Source organism: Juglans regia, chromosome 3, assembly GCF_001411555.2.
Source record: "Juglans regia cultivar Chandler chromosome 3, Walnut 2.0, whole genome shotgun sequence".
In the NCBI taxonomy this organism is placed as follows: domain Eukaryota; kingdom Viridiplantae; phylum Streptophyta; class Magnoliopsida; order Fagales; family Juglandaceae; genus Juglans; species Juglans regia.
The window spans coordinates 2657544-2679355 of NC_049903.1; the positions used below are offsets into that span (position 1 = coordinate 2657544).

Genomic DNA, 21812 nt, shown 5'->3' on the forward strand with positions numbered 1-21812 from the left:
CTTGGGACCGACGTCGTCCGGTCCCGTCCCTCTCTCTCTCTTCCTTCCTTCACCCACCGGTTACCATTTTCCTCTTCACTGGTCTCCACTGAGTCCACTCTCCAGACCTTGAGTTTCCCGCTATAGCTCTCATCCTTCAATGGCGTCCGTACAAGGCTCGCTCCCCTCAATCTCCGCAATCCGCTCGTGTCACCAATGCTCGTCTCAGTTTTTCTCTACCCCAGCCACAGGTACTCCACTTGTCTCCCTCGCTAGGTCGCCGGGGTCTCATCGGAAATTGTACGTTTCCGGAGCATTGGCAGGAAGTCCTTCAGAGCAATGGTTCAGCAGGCCGTACAGGGAACTCCGGCAGCTTACGCTAAGGAAATGGAGAGGCTTTCCGCTAAAGAATCCCTTCTTCTCGCTGTGAGTGTCACTTTTTTGTTCCTATTTATAAAATAACGTTTTATTTTATATTATACTCTATTTTCGCATGATTTGATTTTTGCTTGTTCAAATTGGTTCCCTTATTTGCTATAGTTTACTTTAGTTCTTCAATCCGATGCTTAAGTCAATTATTGTAAGTTTTATTTGTAATTCACTCAGTAGAGACAAGCTTTTAGTTTTATGATTCTGCTTGGTTGCTGGGAAAATATTTGAAATGAGAAGTACAAAGTTTTTGGCATGTTATGTAATTTTCATTTCTTCGGTTGTCTTGGTCCTTAGTTTCATTTATTTGACCTGATACATATCGAACTTAAACCTTTTATTGGTTGTTTCTTCTTGTTTTAAGTCAAAGATATGTGGAAGAGCAAGAATTGTAAGCTTTATGTGTATTCATAGCTTCTATGTCCGTCTCCGCGCTTTTGATAGGTATAATTTTATAATTTTCTGATTTGATTCATACGGAAAATTATGGCATTTTGCAAATTCCCAAGCTCAATCTCTTTGGTATTTGTTTGTGGGGTCATGCTTCCAGTTTAAAGATTCTGGTGGTTTTGAGGGTTTAGTAACTGGTAAGACAACGGATATAGAGCGCATCGATGTGAATGAGAGGATAACTGGCTTGGAGCGGCTCAATCCGATGCCCAGACCAACTACGTAGGTGCCTATTCAAGCAAAGAATTTGCATATCTATATACATAGTATGAGATGCTAACTTGTTTCCTCAGCTATCCAGATCGCCCTTTCTAGAAGGTAGATGGAATTTGGAGTGGTTTGGGTCTGGAAGTGCTGGATTATCTGCTGCTAGATTTCTATTTGAGTGAGTACTTTGTTTTTTTTTTTTTTCTAGAAAGAGGACGGTATCCCAATTTTATTGATTGCCCTTACTTGTGGCGGAGGAAAACCGTGATTACATCAAGAAGCCTGGGGGATACAAATAGAACAAAAGCTCAAAACCCAGACCTCAAAATCTAATACTTCCTAACACCAAACAAACTGTCCAAAATTACAATCAAATCAAACAAGCAAGGACCGGAAACCAATACAACCTGCAAAACCACAGCATATGCAAATGAATATAAGAATATAAAACATATAAATCAAATGTTACCTTATTTTGGAAACAAAAGATTAGCCAGATCTTAAATACGGGAGGCCCAACTTGTCAATCTTCAACATGCCTTTCAATAAATGAGGAAGCTGAGTAAAATTATTCCATGTCGCACTAGTACCTTCAGCACCCATCCTTGCCAAAAAATCAGCTGGCGCATTACCTTGTCTAAATACGTGGGAGATAGAGTAGTTCAAATCTTCAAGAAAGCCAAGAATTTCTTCCCAGAAATCTTCGAAGTACCAAAGTCCGCAATGTGATTTTTGAACCCAACGAACAATAGTTAGAGAATCTAATTCAATGTCAACATGAGTTATACCCAGATTATGCACAAGTCGCAGCCCAAGAAGGAGCCCCATCCCCTCAGCATAATTATTCTTACCCAAGACTAAATGTTCGGAAAAACCTCTAATCAAATTGCCTTTATCATCTCTAATAACCCCACCAGCTTCGGCTTGACCCGGATTCCCTAAGGAACTACCATCCACATTAAGTTTCACTCGACCTCTCAAAGGTTTTAACCATTTGACACTGCAATGAGGTTTCATTTTAGGCCTTTTTATTGGAATATGAAGACTATGCAAAATCATCTCATCATCTTGAGATAGAAAGGTACTAGCTTTCATTTTTTCTCCTACTTTCCCTATCCAGAACAGAATATCTCTCCAAACAGAGTTGGTAGAATCTTGAAGACCCTCCATGCGACATTTACATCTTCTAATCCACAATCTCCAAGTGATAATAATAGGCAGTACACCCAAAATCTGACCAAATTGAGAATGTCTAGATGCCTTATGAAACCATCTGGACATTTCCAAAACTTGAGAATTGGCCAGGTTGTTATCTTTTTTTACCTCCATAGTATTTTAAGTGCAGAGCCAACAGAAGAACTACTACATCATAATTCATCTCTTCTCACGATATTAATTCATAGATATGGAAAGAATGCTTGCTTGAGTAAGTTATAAGTTTATGATGGGGCAGTATGATGAAGTTGTGATTGAGTACAAATGTTTCATCGTGTTAAAACTTAGAGAGGGTGCTGTGCGAGTTACAGAGAGAAGTTGGAAAACAGAGTACTCGGTGGAGTTGGGGTACTCTTCAAATCAGTGGCTTGTGAAGGTACTGGAGGAGTGCTTGAGCAAGGGGAAGAAGGAGGTTTATTCGGCAACTCGGAATGGTTTCTCTAGTCTTATAGCACAACGTTGTGTTAACAGGCGAGGGAGATTTCTTGAATTATCCGAGTATAATCAGGGAGGGAGGAGAAATGTCATTTGCATTCCTGAGGGTGTTAACGGAGGGGGATGGAGGAAGATGAGGGAGAAGCTGAAAGAGAAAGGTGCGGATGGCTCGATAAGGGTTGGCGTGTATGGAGGAGGGGGCCGGAACCTCGGTAGTGGGGCATTGAGACATAAAGATTGGTCGTATAAGGAGGCGTTGTCCGTGAATATCAACCAGCGGCAGGGTGGTGCGAACGTGCGTGAGCGGCAGGGTGGTGCGAACAGGCGAGATGGCGGTGGGAACCTGCGTGAAGAAGGTGCGAGAGCTACGGGTAGAGGACAAAGGCCATGGCAGAGGGAAGGAACGCTGCATCCTAAGTGTATGTCGTGCCATACGCTGTGTCAGGAGACGTGGGAAGTCAGAAAGGACTTGGCGGATTTGCGGGGACTGATGCATTCACTGCAGAGAGATATGGCTTCAATAGTGAACTTTGCCGGGTCAATTAACGCAATGGAGGAGACGGTGGTTTTAAAAGGGAAGGAGAAGGTTCATGGGCCGGGCTATCCTATGAATAAGGCCCAGTTGAAAACAAAAAAATGTAAGGGCTGGGCTGTGTGGAGAAAAAAGAGTGGGCCGACGCGGCCCAAATCCAATCTTAGCAGCCCGCCCGTAATCACTCGGGCTGATGGGGCAGGGCCCTCTAGGCTTTCTGGTCAGCAGGTACTTGGGCCTGGGCCGGCCCAGCCCAGGAATGCAGGACTCGGGTCAGAGCCGCCCTCGAGCCCTAGCAGATTCGGGTTTGAGAAACCCGTTTCGTCCACGAGCCCTAGCAGGCTCTCACCTGAGCTGAGCAGCCTCGGGTTTGTGCCGGATAGTCAATCGACGGCGCTGGGTCAGCCGACGGTTACACAGACAGTGCCGACGGTGGCAGTTGTCGCCGATGAAGCGACGCCGGTGCTCTTCGCGCAACAGACGATGGTGGGTTTCGAGGATCGACTTTCTCCACCTCACGTGGGTCAGATACCGCCGACGAAGGGAGGCGGGGGTTTCTCGACTCAGGTGGACCTCTCAGTGAGACATTTGGAGGAGTTTGAGGTGGATGAGGAGGAGAATGATTCGGATGATTTTATGCACTCCGTGGAGGACGAACTATTCATCCCTGAGGCTTGCGGATCTGAGGAGCTTTCGGTAGGGGGTAGCTTTCAGGATAACAGAGTGGGGAATCCAATCCCACTGAACTATTATTTTCCAGACCAAGTTTCAGATTGGGTGATACACAAAGCAAAAGAAATTCGAAATGTGGTAGGGATAGATTGTGATGGGTTTGAGGAGCAGTTCATAGCTTTGTTAACTGCTATGGAAGCTGGTCACCGCCAAAATAAGAAGGGGGAATCGAAGAAAAGCCGAGAATTGAAAAGATTGATGTGGTCGATGAATTCGGAAGGTGGTTCGAGTAGGAATAGGGCAAAAGGGAAGGGGCTGAATATTTCTCAATGAAGCCTAAGATTGTTTCTTGGAATGTTCGGGGCCTCAATGTGGTAGAGAAACGTCTTCGGATTAGACATTTAATTCGTGAGTGGAAAGCGGATATTGTGTGCTTACAGGAGACAAAACTGAAAATGATCAACAGGAAGATTGTGAGGAGTTTATGGAGCAACATATATGTAGATTGGGTTTATTTGGCCTCTTCAGGGGCATCGGGAGGAATGGTGGTGATGTGGGACAAGAGAGTGGTGGAGAAAGTGGAGGAATATATAGGGAGTTTTTTGATAGCGTGTGCATTCAAATGTGTTTCAGATGGTTTTTCGTGGGCATTTGCGGGGGTATATGGGCCTAATCTAGATTCAGACAGAAGCATGTTGTGGGATGAGCTTGTAGGGGTGTATAGTTGGTGGGAGCTCCCTTGGTGCATTGGAGGGGATTTCAATGTGGTTCGTTTTCAAAGTGAATGTTCTGGAAGTAGAAGATTGAGACCAGCAAGTTTGGAGTTCTCGGAGTGTATTTTTGACTTGAATTTGATTGACCTTCCACTTGTTGGGGGTGGAGCAACTTGGTCAAATAATCAGTCTTGGTCCCGATTGGACCGTTTCTTAATTTCACCTGAGTTTGAAAGTCATTTTCCTGATATCTGGCAAACTCGTTTGGCACGCCTAGCATCAGATCATTGGCCAATTTTGCTTGATTGTAGAGGCATTCGTAGTGGTAAAAGGTATTTTAAGTTTGAGAATATGTGGTTGAAGTCTGAAGGTTTCGTGGATAGGGTCAAACAATGGTGGAGTTCGTATCATCTTGAAGGTACACCTAGCTACATTTTTGCAGGCAAATTGAAAGAGTTAAAAAGAGATCTAAAGGTGTGGAACCAACATACTTTTGGCAATGTAGAAGACAATAAAAATTCAAAGTGGGAGGAAATACAGGAGTTAGAAAGACTTCAAGAAGGGAGACCACTTACTGAGGAGGAACAAATTCATAAATCTAGTTTGGCTGTAGATCTTGAGAGGATAATTCTACAAGAAGAGATGTCGTGGCGCCAGAAATCGAGAGCCCTTTGGTTAAAGGAAGGGGATCGGAACACAAAGTTCTTCCATAAAATTGCAAATTCTCATAGAAGAAATAATAACATTGAGATGCTGAAAATTGAAGGGGTCGAGTGTAGAGAAGAAGAAGCAATAAAAGACCATGTGGTAAATTTCTTTGAGGTGCTTCTAACTGAACAGGTGGGGTGGAGGCCGACTTTGAATGGATTGGTTTTTGGTAATATAGAGTTGGAGGAAGTTGAAAGGATGGAAAGGGCATTCGAAGAGGTAGAGGTCTATGATGTAATAAAGAAAATGGCTAAAGATAAGGCACCCGGTCCTGATGGTTTCTCCATGGGTTTTTACCAAGAATGTTGGGAGGTGATAAAGGGAGATCTTATGAAGGTGTTTCAGGAGCTTTTCTCGATTGGCAAATTTGAGAAAAGCCTCAACACCACTTTCCTTGCTTTAATCCCTAAAAAGGTAGGGGCTTCTGAGATCTCCGATTTTCGGCCTATCAGTCTAGTGAATGGTACGTACAAGATCATTGCTAAAGTACTTGCTAATCGTCTGAGTGGGGTCTTGGGACAGATCGTCACTAAGCCCCAAAATGCCTTTGTAAAGGGTAGACAAATACTTGATGCGGCTCTAATTGCTAATGAATGTCTGGACAGTCGTGTGAAGACTGGTAGCCCAGGGCTTATGTGCAAGTTAGATATGGAGAAGGCATATGATCATGTGAATTGGGATTTCCTTCTATATCTACTGGGTAGGTGCGGATTTGGAAACAAATGGAGGTCATGGATCAGATGGTATATCTCTACGGCAAGATTCTCTGTGTTAATCAACGGCAGTCCAGAGGGTTTCTTCCCGAGTTCGCGTGGCTTGAGACAAGGGGATCCATTATCTCCTTTACTCTTTGTTATTGTTATGGAGGCACTAAGCAGGATGATCTCAGCCTTAGTGACTAATGGTAATATGAGTGGTTTTCAGATTGGATCGCCGAGTAGGGGTACCACCACCATCTCTCATTTACTGTTTGCAGATGATACGCTTATTATGTGTGATGCCGAGACAGAACAGTTGAGGGCTGTGAGGGCATTGTTGCTTTGTTTTGAAGCAGTGTCTGGTTTAAAAGTGAATTATGACAAATCTGAGTTGGTGCCTATTGGAGAAGTTCAGAATTTAAGGGTAATAGCTGGTATAATGGGTTGTAAGATAGGGTCTCTCCCTATGAACTATTTGGGATTACCTCTGGGTATAGCCCCGAGGGCGCTTTCTATTTGGGATACTGTGATTGAAAAAGTAGAGAGAAGATTAGCAGGTTGGAAGAGAATGTATTTGTCAAAAGGGGGCAGGATCACGCTTATTAAAAGTACGCTTTCCAATCTACCAACTTATTTCTTATCCTTATTCCCTATACCGGCCAGCGTAGCGGGACGTCTTGAGAAGATACAAAGAGATTTTTTGTGGGGGGGCCTAGGTGAAGAGTTCAAATTCCATTTAGTCAAGTGGGAAATTGTATGTCGTCCAATCTCCAATGGAGGATTGGGTATTAGAAATCTGAGGATGTTTAATCGGGCACTACTTGGCAAATGGTTGTGGCGGTATAACAAGGAACCGGATGCCTTATGGAAGATTGTGATTGAGAACAAATACGGTGGTCTCGAGGGGGGTTGGTGTACTAGAGAGGTGCGAGGGGCCGCTGGAATGGGATTATGGAAACACATTAGAAGAGGATGGGTGGTTTTTCATCAACATACAAGATTGCAATTGGGTACAGGTTCAAAGATCAGATTTTGGAAGGATGTTTGGTGTACCAATTGTACTCTACAAGACAGTTTTCCTACACTTTTTGAGATTGCAAATGCTAAAGATGCCATGGTGGCGGAGGTAATGGAAGTTGAAGGTAGAAACATCATTTGGAATATCAATTTCTTCAGGGCAGCACAGGATTGGGAGATGGGGAGTTTTATAGACTTTTATAGCCTTTTATACTCTTGTCGCCCAAATACCCAGCATACAGATGATTTGTGGTGGTGTCCAACAAGGAAAGGAGTCTTCACTGTTAGCTCCTTTTACAAGGTACTCACACAAGTGCCTGACAGTCAATTTCCTTGGAGAAAGCTCTGGTGCAATAAGGCTCCTCTCAAAGCTTCTTTCTTTGTGTGGACAGCGGCTTTGGGGAAGATTCTTACTACGGATAATCTGAGAAGACGAAACATAATCATAGCAGACTGGTGTTGTATGTGTAAAAGAGGGGGTGAATCGGTGGATCATTTACTTTTACATTGCGAGGTAGCCAGGACTATTTGGGATGCGGTGTTTAACAGAATAGATCTAGCATGGGTGATGCCAGAAACTGTGATGGATGCTTTGGCCTGTTGGACTTCAATTCGAGGAATGAGACAGATTAAAGCGGTTTGGAAGATGATCCCAAACTGTATTTTGTGGTGCTTATGGCAGGAGCGCAATGAGAGGATTTTTGAAGACAGAGAGATCAATAGCAGAGCTAAAAATGTTATTTTTTAGGACCCTTTGTACTTGGGCTCATGCTGTGGACTTTAATGGCATGGAGTTTCATGAGTTTCTAGTTTCTAATGTTCCCACCTAGTTAGGATGGGAGCAGCAGAACTTTTCTTTATAATTGACACTTTTTGGATGAATATATACTTATTTTACTTATCAAAAAAAAAAATGTCATACCAACTCTGTATTGGAAAATAAGGCATACTAACAAGCAAGGCAGCCCTCTTCCATATCTCTCAAGAAAAATTCCCCCCAGCCAGAACATGATTTTGATCTTCATAATGCCCAATCACACAACAATCACATTTGGACACTATAGGAATGCCCACCTTAATCAACCTGTCATCAACACTTAAAGAGGAGTTAAGAGCTTTCCAAATAATAACAGAAATATTATGAGGTAAGGAAGAGTGCCAAACCCAATTAGACCACTGTAATTTGGGAGACCGAACTCTCAAAATGTCCCATGCACTATGAGTAGAAAACGCACCATCTGAATTACCTTTCCAAACTAAAATGTCTTCACCTGTTTTGGCATTGCACAATGTACGCAGGATCGTAGCCGCAGTGAGTACTTTGTTTATTATTCAGTTTTCTAGTATTTCCAACCTTTACCCCCTTTTTGGAAGTGATGGTAAAAGCCTTCCGTTATTCATTTAAATTTGGTCGAATTGAGTGGTGGCTAATAGCCTTGGTTTGATGTCTGTATTGTTGTAGGAGATTTCCTTCAACTTTGGCTAATTTGTCAAGAATGGATGTGTCGATCAAGGAAGGATATGCAAAGATTACAGTGAACATGAAATTACTTAACTCGGTAGTAACTTAAATGTCTATTTATATGTCCTCACTGTAGATGATTGCATAAATATGGTATTCTTGCATGGAAGTTTATTTGCGATTCAGTATCCAGAAAATGTCTAAAAGGATATATTCTGTGCTCTTTGGGTTGAAAAGGTTGGTTTGGAAAGAATGGGAGTTTCCCATTTGGAATGCCCTTTTGCTTAATGCAGAGAAATAATCATATGCTTAAGTGGTGCAAAGTTGTCTATTGTTGATTGAAATCAGTGTTCTTCAGATTGTTGTTCCAAGTGATCTCTGCGCTTGGCACTACTTTTATGATTTCTTTTGTACATTTTATCAACTCCCCTTGTTTGTGTTTGCAATTGTTGAGAGCTTTGTGTACAGGAGTTAATGTGGGCATATCATTGCTTGCCACAGTGGACTTTTACATCGCGTTTTAGTTTTCTCATTTTTGCTTTTATTCTGGAGTGCTTTTTGGTGAAATGCAGATAGAAAGCAAATTTATTCTATCCACCAGGTTATCCGTGGAGGGACCGCTTCGAATGAAAGAGGAATATGTTGAAGGGATCCTGGAATCTCTGACATTTATTGAAGAAACAGTACCAGAACAGCTAAGAGGTGCTTTTGGTCAGGCAGTTAATACGATGCAACAACTGCCTGTTCCTATTTGAGATGTCGTTGCCACTGGGCTAACAATTCCTCTTAGTAAGTCTTTTTTAGTAATTTCTTTTCTAACTGGGTTGAACAAATGAACCTCCAAATCATAAATTTCTACCAATCCAATGGGTAGATCTGTCCTGGGAAATCAACTTAATTTGGTGTTCTATTATGTATAACTTTTATCATTTTAATTGGAAACTGAAGCAGCTGATCATGATCTGGGACAAAAAAAAAGTGTCGTTGATTTTTTAAATCTTCCCACTCGTTGCGCTTAACCTTGGGTGGTGCTGTAAATAAAGAGTTCAACTGACCATGCAAACCTGCCTGAGGTGTCAGAACCTGCGGAGGGCCGCAGAGTTTTTCACGTAGAAATGTTATACATCCTTGGTGTGTGGGTTTGTGTATGAAAACACATTCTCTCTTGAAACCCCTCCCACTCCTCACCCAAAACTTCTCAACAATTTTCTTCAGGATTTGTGCATATTGAGTGATGCTGTTTCAATTTCTTTGCCGTTCTTTGTTGTAGTGGGCAAGTACTCCCTGCAAATGCCTCATTGGAAAAATATAAATTCATAAACGAGTTATATATGGAAAATAATGGTTCAAATTTCTTTTTTTGTCAATTTGATAAGTAACAGTTCAAACTTTTATGGAATCCAGTGAGAGTTATCATATTTTACCTGTATTTTTTCAGTTGTATGCTGAGCTCTTGATTTCCTGTATACAGGTGGATCTTTCCAGAGACTATTTATGATTTCTTATCTTGATGATGAAATACTTGTAAGTATTTTTACTGAGCATAATCTCCTTGAACTAGTTTGAATAATATTTATATGTGTCATCCTTGAAATTTTGTCTCACTGATACTGCTGCAGACGTATATAACAATGTATACAAAATCAATCTCTGCCATCTTCAATTGCTGTATTAACTCTTAACACGAATTTTAGGGGATGTTTGGGAATGAGTTTTATCTCATCCCATCTCATCTCATCTCATCTCATTTCATTCTCAAACATCACTCAAACACAAACGCTTTTGATCAACTTAATCATTACAACTTTTTCAATTTAATCATTACAAGTTTCCCAAATTTCTAAACAAAAAAGTAAAAAAACGATTCAACTTTTTTAAATTCCAAAACAAAAATAATATTAAAAAATAATATTATAACAATATTTAAACTTTATAATATTTTTTATTCAATTTTTTCTCTCCTCTTTTCCAAAACACAAAAAATACTTAACTCAAATTATTTCACTACTATTCACAATCCATCTTATTACTTTTTTTTTTTTTATAAGTAAGAGATAAATTTTATTGATATGAATAAAATAGGCATGTACCATGTACACAGTCAAACCATCTTATTACTATTTATAAATCATCTTATTATTATTCACAAAATTCTCATTTTATCTCATTTCCCAAACATCCCTTTAGTGTGACTTGATCGATGCGATTAGAGTTATAATCTATAAATAACCTTTGCTTTAATTGGTGATCTCGAGCTGGAAATGTTTTTCAGGGGAAAGTTTTGGTAAAAATGCTTCATTTGTTTTTTGTTGTATTTGGAAGCACCAAGCTACCCGAATTATGGAACCAATCCTGATGGAAAGTGGTGGGCCTTTTGTTTTGGCAGGATTGGGAAAAGTCAATTCTAAAAAAATGTCTTTTTAGTTCTTATTTTTTCCGTTTTCACCTCTTGCTACCTTTCATATTGCTGATTCCTTATCCTATTAGCACCATTAAACTATTTCACTTTTAACATTTCTTCTTGTACATTTCATGCCTGTAAGGCTGTAATCTATAAAGTTTCCTAAGGGTCACTTTGAGTTCTATGCATGTGTGTATTTCATGCACATGTGCATGACCTCTACCTTTGGGCAAAGTGATCATGAATAAATTGTGACTGACAGTTAGAATGTAAGAAGAATCTACAAATTACTTACATCATCGAGTGGTTGCAAACTTGACTTCCCAGAAAGTAAAAGAGGATGATATTTGCAGTAAATAATCAGTATGAAATGGTATAAAAACTAAAAGATTGTTAGCAGAGTACTTTTGGCTCTGTGCATAACCTTTAGATGTAGTTGGGAAGAGGGGTGACCGAGTTGATGGGCAAGTGAAATAACATATATAATCACCATATATATCCTGTTATGTTACTGTCATTTGAAAGGATGATGATGAAGACTTTGAGAGTTTGGTCAAAACCTTTAACCTGATTTGTAGGAATATATAGCAACTAGTACCAGAATTGTTGATTTTTGTGACCATCTAAATTCTTTTTGCACAGATAATAAGGGATACAGCTGAAGTGCCTGAAGTTTTAACAAGATTGGTTGCACCCCCTTCTCGATCCCTCGGCAGAATCCCTTACGGAGTTTGAGACTTATGAATTTGTACATGTATGAAAACTGAAAATTTCCTCTACTTCAATCACCCTATATGAGTTTAGAATCTCTCTGTGAGCTGCTTCGAACATTTTAGTCGTGCCTTGTAAATGTGAACAAACTTGCTTGTGTGGGGTGTGAACTTGCTTGATTAACAAGCGCCGTGCTGCTTTGACAAAAATAAATTGCTCTACTTTGGCAATTTAATACTTGTTTGTTCCTTTTTTTTCTTCTTTTTCTGGTCTTCCATGCCTTTTTTTTACCTCTTCAAGACAAAACCCCATTCCCATGGGTCAGCAAGACGGCGAATTTGTCATTTGAATCCGATAAGATTTTTTTTATAAGACTTGTACCATATTCAAACAAAACACTCATTATCGTACGTCCGTCGTATTGTGTTGATGTACTATTAAGTGTTAGATCAACTGTATTTTTCAAAACAACAAATTCAATGATTGATAAATAATGCAAATTAATGAATACACTAAAAATAAGAGTGAAATAAAAGTGATCATCTCCTTAAAAGTTTATAATCTGTTAATGCCACTCACAATTCGTTGATTCAACCCGAGATGTGGGACTATTTTATTTTATATTTTTTATATTTTTTTGTTATTTAGGAGTAAGGACATATAATATATATAAAACAAGCACTAATTATTACTGGAGTCATTAATTTTCATTTTCTCCCGCTTCCAAGTGAAGCTGAAGTTTTGTTTTTGGAGAAATCAACACATTACGCCACCAAAGTTGTAAAATATTATGTCATCTTAATCTATAGTTTTAATTATATACGTAATGGCCAAATTAATCCCATTCAACCGCCGCCCAAGTAATCAATATTGCAATTTGTGATTAAAGTTTACCAAAACATGTTGACTTGATCATTTGCCCATGTTTTCAAGTCAATTATTAATATTAAACTTGATGGCAAGCTAGGGTTTTTCTTTAAAATAAAAAACAAGATATTAATTTCACCAGATCGATAACTTGCAATCCAAGACTTAGGGGCAACAATATATATATGACATGACCCGTTAACCCAACACGAATATAATACGATAATAGCGGGTTTGAGTTTAGTCTTAACGAAATTTGGTCAAAACGGGTTGACGCGACCCATTAAGACACGATCGGGTTGATAAGTACAAGTCAACCTATTTTGACCCGTTATAACCCATTATGATCCGTTAAGAAAGTTGAAGTTACAATTATACCATTATACCTAAAAGTAAAATTGTTGGGATTTTAATTTCGATATTTTTATTATTTAGATTGTAATTTTAAACTTATAGTTAGTTTTTATAGATATTATGAATTTAACATTTATATAAAATTATGCTAAACTTAATCAGGTCAAACAGATTAATTTCGGGTATGTTCAACCAATTTATATAAATGTGTTAAAACGGATTGAGTCGTATCGTGTTAATCTATTTGTAATATTCACTAACGGGTCGGGTCGTGTCAACAAGTTATGTTAATGGGTCGTATTAAAGTTTGAGATTTTGACACGATAAGCTTAACAAATCGTATTCGGGTTAACCCGTATAATATAATATACATGTTTTGATACGATATAAATACGACCCGCGTGTTAACATGATTTGACACGCTGCCAAGACTCAAACTCTCTCAAACCCATTATTTTATCCTTTAATTTGTTAGTCTATAAAATTATCATCAAATTATAGCGCCGAGGCTAGCTCAAAGTACTGAACGCGCTCATCGATCCAGTTCTAGTTCATGTTATCTGTTACTATCCGTACATGACTACAACCAAAAGATAGAGAAAGGGAAACGTGCAGATTAGTTGTAAAAATCAAATCCGAGCTCCATCTGTTCGCGTTGATTTGTACACGCTAATCATTTACGTACACACAAAGAGCGAGCAAGTGTTACGAAAAATGACTACTCCTAGCAGTTAATTAGAGATCACTCAGATTTTGGTCCTGCATTACATGCATTACGCGTAGTAAATATGTTAAGATTGTCTAGGCAGTGAAAATTAATGAATGATCAGAAAAAAGCATTGCAGTTTTCCAATATAACATGCACAGAAATCATCATGTAATTCAACCTGATCTCCCTTTCCAGATCTTATATTATTTTCAATGAACTGATCCATTTCTCCAATTGTATGCATTGTTGAAACACCAACAGTATCAGGTGAACTGATCATGATTAAACGTTGTAAAATATGGCAGTGATAAAACTATTCTCAGTACTGTGCATGTGATTCTGATTGCTTATGCCCACTTAAACCTCATTTAGCCCATAGATAGGAAGTTCTCAATAGGGCTTGCTAAACTTAGCAGATGTGCCTGAAATTTGTTAATCATATGAATTGTGTTTCAGTTTGATGTCTGTGTCTTGACAGGATAAGAACAACCTAGAGACGACTTTAGTAATAAATTCATATAAATGAAAATTTTATCAAGTCCTGCAAGAAAAGTAATATATTTATTTATATAAAACTCTTCACGTTCTTATGCTGTTCAGAGAGAGAGAGAGAGAGAGAGAGGGAAGCCCACGCAGACAAGACAAGATCGAGCCAGTGCCACATCCAAAAGAAAGAAACAAAACCCTAATACATCAAACTAAAATTTCGAAGGAGTCGTTAAACAAAGAAAGGAAGTCGAGAAAATTTTTTCGATTACTACATCCAAATGTAATCATGTAGAATTAAGTGCAATTTCTTTGCAAGAGGAGAATCCTGAAAGTATAGCTCTTCTATTTACAGCATAGAAAGATCTTGAAGTATCAAGATTCAGATGATCAAGTAGAAAAAGAGATACAATATAAAAGATAAAACTGTTAAACCATCTAGCTAAAACCATCAAAACAAAGTTCTGACGATCAAACATTAATCATAAACAAATGAAAAAGAAGAAAAGGCCATAAAAGAAAAACCATTTGATTTCTTTGATCACTATCTAGGCAAGTAATTGAGCTTCTCCAAAGCCATGCATGTGTGACGCATCCAAAGGAAGAAATGGGAATTCACCAAGCTCTTGAATAAAACCCTCCAAGTCTGCAAAGCCGCCCAAGAACCCACCTGAATTCTCTCCATTCCACATCCCTTCCTCATCCTTAACTCTTTCCCTTGACTCCAAACCACGAAACCCAGCTCGGAGCTCCAGTTTGGCCACTGGCTTGTCGGATGAAGCATTTCTTGACTCTTCTCTCAGGGCAATTCTCGGTTTCTTATTGCAGCCCTTTTCCGTGGGTTTTCCAGTGAGTCGTTGCACTAACTCGCGGAAGTTTGCTGCGTCGGTTTTGATAATTTCGGGTGCAAATATGTGAATTATGCGTATCTTTGGCTTGGGCTTGGATATTTTCTTTGAATCATGGCACATGGCTAGGGGAGGTGAAGTTGAACAGGGTGTCCAAGTTTGTTTCTTTGCCTTCAAATCCATGGAAAACTCTGATCACAGAGAGAGATCAGGTGCGGAGAAGTTGGTGTGTTTGTTTGAAGGGAATGCTTTTATATATACATGGGTGGAGAAGTAATCTCTTAAGGGAAGGACAATATACAGAGATAATTTTAAAAGATGGAGACAAAGGTTGTGTTTGAATGTTGAAGTGAGTTGAGTTGAGTTGAGTTGAAATGATAAATATTGTTAGAATATTATTTTTCAATATTATTATTATTTTAGGATTTGAAAAAGTTAAATTATTTATTATATTTTATGTTGGAATTTTAAAAAGTTATAATGATAAGTTGAGATGAGTTAAGAGCAATTCATCAACTAAACGAAGCCAAAAAATAAATAAATAAGAAAAAAAAGAAAAAGAGCTCTGATCTGTTGTTGGGAGCAAGTAGTAGATCATGAATCCTTGTCTGGCAGATTGCAAGTAAGTCAATAAAGTAAACAGAACTCAATGGTCCCCCAATTCCCTTATTGTGAATTAAATACTAATTATAATGGATGTTTTGTCTATGAATATGCAGTTTAATTAGCTAGAGATTGAGAGACCTAGATGGGGAGGATATATATATACATATATATATATATATATATATGAACATAATAATGCATATAATCTTTCTTGTAATGTCCAAAAGGCCCCTTTGTTGTCTAGATCATCTCTCTAAAAGTTTACAATATGTTAATTGGCCTCATTTATTTTTACAGATAAGATAAATTAAAATAAAAGTTACAATATTATTAGAATTTGAAAAAGTTGATTTATATATTCTATTTTGTATAAAAAATTTTAAAAAATTATAATAATTATATTAGATGAGATGAAAATGATACGAAAACAAATTAACGAGGCCGCTCATTTGAGAGGTCCTTGACAAGGACTCCTTGTTGGTGTCTCTTTCTTTTGATATTTTTTTTTCTTTCTTTCTTTTAATTTGTTTATAAGACCCTTCAACAAACCATAACTCAAAATTGGGCGTTAATGTATATAATGATCATGACTCAATGCTACTGATTCTAATACTTTATATATACAATTAATCTACCATCCCAAACACATCTTTTTCTCTTAAAGAGTAGACCTTTTCCATTTGTACGTACAAGCTGCGCTTTCATTTTCCCTAATAGAATAATTGAAAAGATAACACATAAAGTATACAGATGATCTCAAACATTAATGAAATATTCTGAGCTATCAAATCCATCCCAATGGTGACGTAGCTTGAAATTAAATATATTTGAATTTGTTACCATCGATTATTAAAAAAATAAAAAATAAAACATAATGAAATGATTTCATAAATAATTTTTATTATAAAATAAATGTAACATATCACGTGAAGTGATATCAATTTATAAGATTATTTTTATAAAAAATATTTATAACTGTAGCACTTGTCTTAATTCCTAATTAACTAAACCGAAAATATCGTAATTTTCATAGACAAACAATGGTTAAATCAAAGAGGTGGGAAAAATCATGGGCGTTTGTAATGTGGGATGAAATAGAAGGGGTGGTCTGGTCCCATAACCATATTTTGTATTGTATATTATTTAGTACCTCTACCAAACTATGCGAATCATGCGAGTGGTTGGTCCAACACAAACCGAAATCATGGCTTCCACAAAACGACAGCCGTACGTAATCCGCGTTGCAGACCCAACCTGCAGGAGTCCTAACGCTTTTCTTGTTTCATATTTTAAGTTACTAAAGATTCTCTGGTTTTTTTTTTCCCTTAATTTCAACGGCAAATCATTAATAGTTGAATCGATTAAAATGTTTTGATGTAATTTATTTTAATTAAGTGCATTTAATATTATTCAAGAGATGAGATTTAATATATAAATTCTATATATATATATATATATATATTAAACTCACTTGATATGTTTATTTTCCTCCAATCTCTAAGATATCAATCTCTAATTTTAGATGAAGGCAATTTTTATTATCATATGATTTGCGAATAAAATATTATCACAACTGTTCATGACATTCATAGCATCTAATTTACTCTTTTTTGAATAATCATATATAGAGCCACGTGGCTAAGTTTTAGGAAGAGTATATTTTGAATCTAATGGCATGAAAGCGACCTTGATTAATGGCGAAACTTGACAGCCTTTATTAGGCTTAAACTAACAAGTACCCCTATATGATAACAACATATATAAAAAATAAAGATTTTTTCATTGAAATTAATAATTAGGAAAACAAAATTGTATAAGAATGAGGGATAAACAAAAGTAACAACTTATTAAAATTACTTTATATTATTAGCATATCGTGAGATTGCAAAAGAAGGTGTACTTGGTCATTCTCAAGGGGAGGTAGATAAAAAAAAGTCATTATGGGCTGTGCAGATCAATGACTTTCTGAATCCAGAAAGATGCGGAGACAGAGAGGTTGGGAGGTACAAACCAAACATATATTATATATATATATATATTATGTATATATAATATGAGAAATGTTATATACAGTAGTTTTATGTTTTTTTTTTAAAGTGAAATTTGTTGTTAAAAATAATTTTTTTTTATGTGAATATCAAAATTTATCTATTTTTTTAAAGAGAATGCATAATATTTACGTGCAAATATCATTTATCATTAAACAAAATCAAGATCTCAATCGCTCCTTTGATGAGAATTTGATTTATTGAAAAAATAAATAAATGAAACAAAGATACCCTTGATTATTTATTTTTATTATTTAAGTTCTATTTATATAAAAAGTTGGGAATTTAACGCGTATTATGGATCGATGTCATTAGTTTTTAAGTAATGCTATTCACCATCTATTTTATTATATTATTTTCATTATCTCATGATATGATATTAAATGATTAGAAATTATTTATTATATTTCATTTGTGGACTTATCATTTTAATATCACATCAAAAGATGTTGAGAGGATAATAATAAAAAGGACAATAAATAAAATTTTTCATTTTTTTATAAACCCAAAATAATCTTATGCACTTTAATTTCTAAGTATTTCATAACAAACAAATCTTCTGCATTTTAGGAGAAAAAAAAATATATCTATAAATGATTAAATACTAGATGTTTATGAATAAATTAAACATAAGAATCACATAATTTCTAGCGTTGGATGATTCGTATATGATGGGTGTAGTGGTGGATAGAGAGAGAGAGAGAGATCGTACGGTTCTGATTGTGTTATAACCGTAGTGGGGTGGGGAAGCCCACGTGAAAGCATATGCAAGAAAGATAATGTGACGCCGGCCCACACACCACACCACACGCATGTATTATATTTTCCTTGTGTTTGCCTCAGCAAAACCAAGACATCACACCCACACGAGACCCTCGTGCCGGCCCACTTTATAATTTTTAATTAGTTTTTACTGGTAGTAGCCAGTACTGTACCACTACGTAGGAGAATCGTAACCGCCACGTGGAGACGTGCGCGTGCGTACGCTTTAACCTATGCTAGCTAAGTTCTTGCTGTTGCGGGGGGAGACGCTGCCATTGACGTGGTTCCAAGTCCTCTTGTGGGCCGCATCGGTGCAGAGCCTCCACCCACTTCTCACTAGTCTCTCTTTCTCCCATATTTCATTTTTCCATGAGCTGGATCTTGCCTGGGTTTTACTCGCATCCAACTTATACCTCGTCTCGAACTTGATCATTCTCTGTTTTTTCATGATATCTTTATTGCTGGATACAATTTTAAAATGAATTTTTGTAGTGATCCGCAGGTTAACTTCAAGCACTTCATACCCATCTTCGATATGAAAAAAAAAAATTATACTATATATAATTTTTTTCTATTATTAAATATGTGGTGTATACATAATGAATCAATTAGTTTAAGAAGAATAAAATTAAAAAAATATATATAGTGTGGTGTGAGGGGAGATGATGAGTAGCAAAACTCTAATATAAATTAAGAAAATTTTACAAAAAAAACTTATTTCGTCATATATCAATTATTAATATGCTGAAAATGATTAAATTTAATATTCAAAATTTGAATTTAAAAAAAAAAAAACTAATTGAACGAGTCTTATAAGTAAAAGTATAAGTACATATAACATTACTCAATAAACTAACACTATTCTATATGAACAAAAAGAGATTAATGTAGTTTCCCAGATTTAATTTCACTAATTATATGGCGTACTTCAGATGTCATTGAACATGTACGTGCACAGATCAAATGAGCAAAGGATGCATACATTAACATGAAGTGAGAATTATGAACGTGCATACATTGCAAAACCCCAGGTCTATATATATATATATGATCATGTGTTGCACGTACATGACCTACTCAATGAAAACCTTAAATTAATTAATCTCATTTAGGCCCGTTTGAAATTTGAATAGTCAAATGAAATAAAATAATTTTAAATAAAAATAAAAAGTTTAATAAAATATTATTATTATTTTAAAATTTAACAAAATTATAATGATAATATGAAATGAGATAAAATGAAACTATTTATATATCTAAACAGACCTTAATTGCCTGTTGTACTAACCTTTATAGTTTAGATTTATCTTCTAGTTGAAAGAGCTTTTTTTTTTTTTTTTTTGTGATTTCACAGACCCTATGTTCTCCAACTATTAGGATCGTCCTGTTTTATACTGCAATCATGCACTCATGATTATCATCATGTTGTTCACATATATATATATATATATAGAGAGAGAGAGAGAGAGAGAGTTGAACATACCTTTTGAAACCATCGCTATCTTAATTAATTAGTTTTCTACTAATTTTTATTAAGAGTTACACTCTAATTAGACCATTAATAATTATGTTTTGGTAGCCAGTAGTTTTCATAATCAATATCATGTGGTCCTAATTATTCATTTGTACAAAGCAGAATGTCATCATGTCAGACATATGGATCATACTCATCCAAAAAGGCTAAACTGTTCTTTTTTTTTTTTTTTTTACTTCAATAAACCAAAACACGCAAAATCTTGATGAACAATTATTTATCAAAAAAGAAAAATTGATGAACAATTAAGGAAGTTAACGGGAATATTCGTTACCATCACGATCTGATCTAACATGAATCGGTTTTTGGATTTACGGTTTATGAAGTGATTATTCTCTGCCAAAGCCATAGCATGCTCATGTACATGCATATTGCATGGGACAGATGATATTGATAAATACTATGGCTAGAGATGTGGAAGAAGGGAATTGGACCTTGACATTACAAGCAAGGGCGATCATGCATTAAGGAATTCTTACATATATAAAATACTTATAGCAAATTCCCTTAAAGTTTATTGCAACAGTGAAATAATATATATTAATCCATCCAAGGCATCATGCATTATATATTATATATAGAGAACTGCTACATACACAAATATATTACACAAAAGTAAACTTATAAACTGATTTGATTTCATAAGATTCATTAGATCTACTTTATAATAAAAATAATTTTACAATCTAACGTATCACATTGTAAATTTACTTTTATGTAATCTCTTTATGTCTAAAATATTTTTCTTATATATATAGAAAAACTCGATTTGCACCCTGGAGGTGTACCCCCGCGTACACGGGCCTCCACGTGGATGCCAAAAATGCTGCGTTTCATTTGCGGCTCAATTGATAGACCCTCCTCTGTCTTCGTCACAGACATCCAACAATAAATGAGCCACTGCAAGTGTTGGTGAGGCACGAAGAGTCTAAAATCAAGATTAACGAAACGAAATCAACAGAGCTTCAGATGAAGATGATTGAACTCGCGAATGACCCATGGAAGAACGCTTCGGTCCCCAATATTCACCTCGCACCATTTAAACCTCCAAGCTTCCCACGGCCGTGCTGCCAGACGAAAGACGAAGGGACTAAAACAGAGATAGCCCACATGCAACAACGCCCTTGCTGAGGGTCCCTCTTGCATATTCGTTGGCCCTATCGAGATCGCCACCCAAGAAACCCTAGAAGCTCCTTATCGTCAAGTAGGATACGGTGGTTCTCTTGATTTCTTAGTAACTTAATTTTTTTGATTACTGACTCTGGTTGTGTTTGGTTGCCAAGAAAATGTTAAGGAAATTAATTTCAATCTTTTGATATAATTAGCGATTTACTTGGTTCATGATTTCTCATACCTACTAATGTTATTTGCAATTTAATTCCTGCAATTTTCATGTTTTTTGTGGTTCTTGGTTTCACTGTGAAGCTCAAATGCTGAATTTGCCTTTAATTGGTTTCTGAGAGCGCAAAAATGATGAAGATGGATGTACAGTAAAAACAGTACGTTTTGCTGTTATACACCTCTACAGACTTCAACTCTTAATTTTTTTTTTTTTAAATAATATAAAACTGCGGTGATTTCGCAACGGGTACCCGAAGGCGGGTACCTGTAGCAGAATTGATATATATATGGTCAAGCAGCTGTCCAATATGTTACATTACTAATTATCATATATATATATATATATATATATTCCTCAACAAACATATAAAAAAAAAATTGACAAGGAAAATCGGATGCTCAATAATTGTTCAAAAGAAAAAGAAATGTTTGTTCATAATGAGGCAGCAATTAAGTATGATCAGTGTAATTAATTATAGTAGATGATAGTTGAGAGGTTGATTATCAACATAATTATCTATATTATCATTTCCTTAATTTATTGGTCAAATTGAGCGTCTTCATCAGTACTATTAGTTCGACCCTTTTAATTTGATATATTTATATATATATATATATATATATATAT

General features: G+C 36.5%; 2 protein-coding genes across 2 annotated transcripts; one reads left to right on the forward strand and one right to left on the reverse strand.

Annotated features, from left to right (window-relative positions):
* The first annotated feature begins 113 nt into the window (after positions 1-113).
* On the forward strand, positions 114-11844 carry LOC109011953 (probable plastid-lipid-associated protein 13, chloroplastic). Its single transcript, XM_035689011.1, is given in 9 exon segments — positions 114-278; positions 281-405; positions 959-1080; positions 1160-1243; positions 8518-8614; positions 9090-9306; positions 9989-10041; positions 11561-11620; positions 11622-11844. Coding segments are annotated over 9 exon segments (954 nt in total). The 5' UTR covers positions 114-139; the 3' UTR covers positions 11679-11844.
* A 2564-nt stretch (positions 11845-14408) lies between these two features.
* Positions 14409-15134, reverse strand: LOC109011970 (VQ motif-containing protein 17). The gene has a single exon (XM_018993389.2). It carries the CDS (start codon positions 15074-15076, stop codon positions 14594-14596), a length of 483 nt encoding a protein of 160 aa, XP_018848934.1. The 5' UTR covers positions 15077-15134; the 3' UTR covers positions 14409-14593.
* Positions 15135-21812: the final 6678 nt, after the last annotated feature.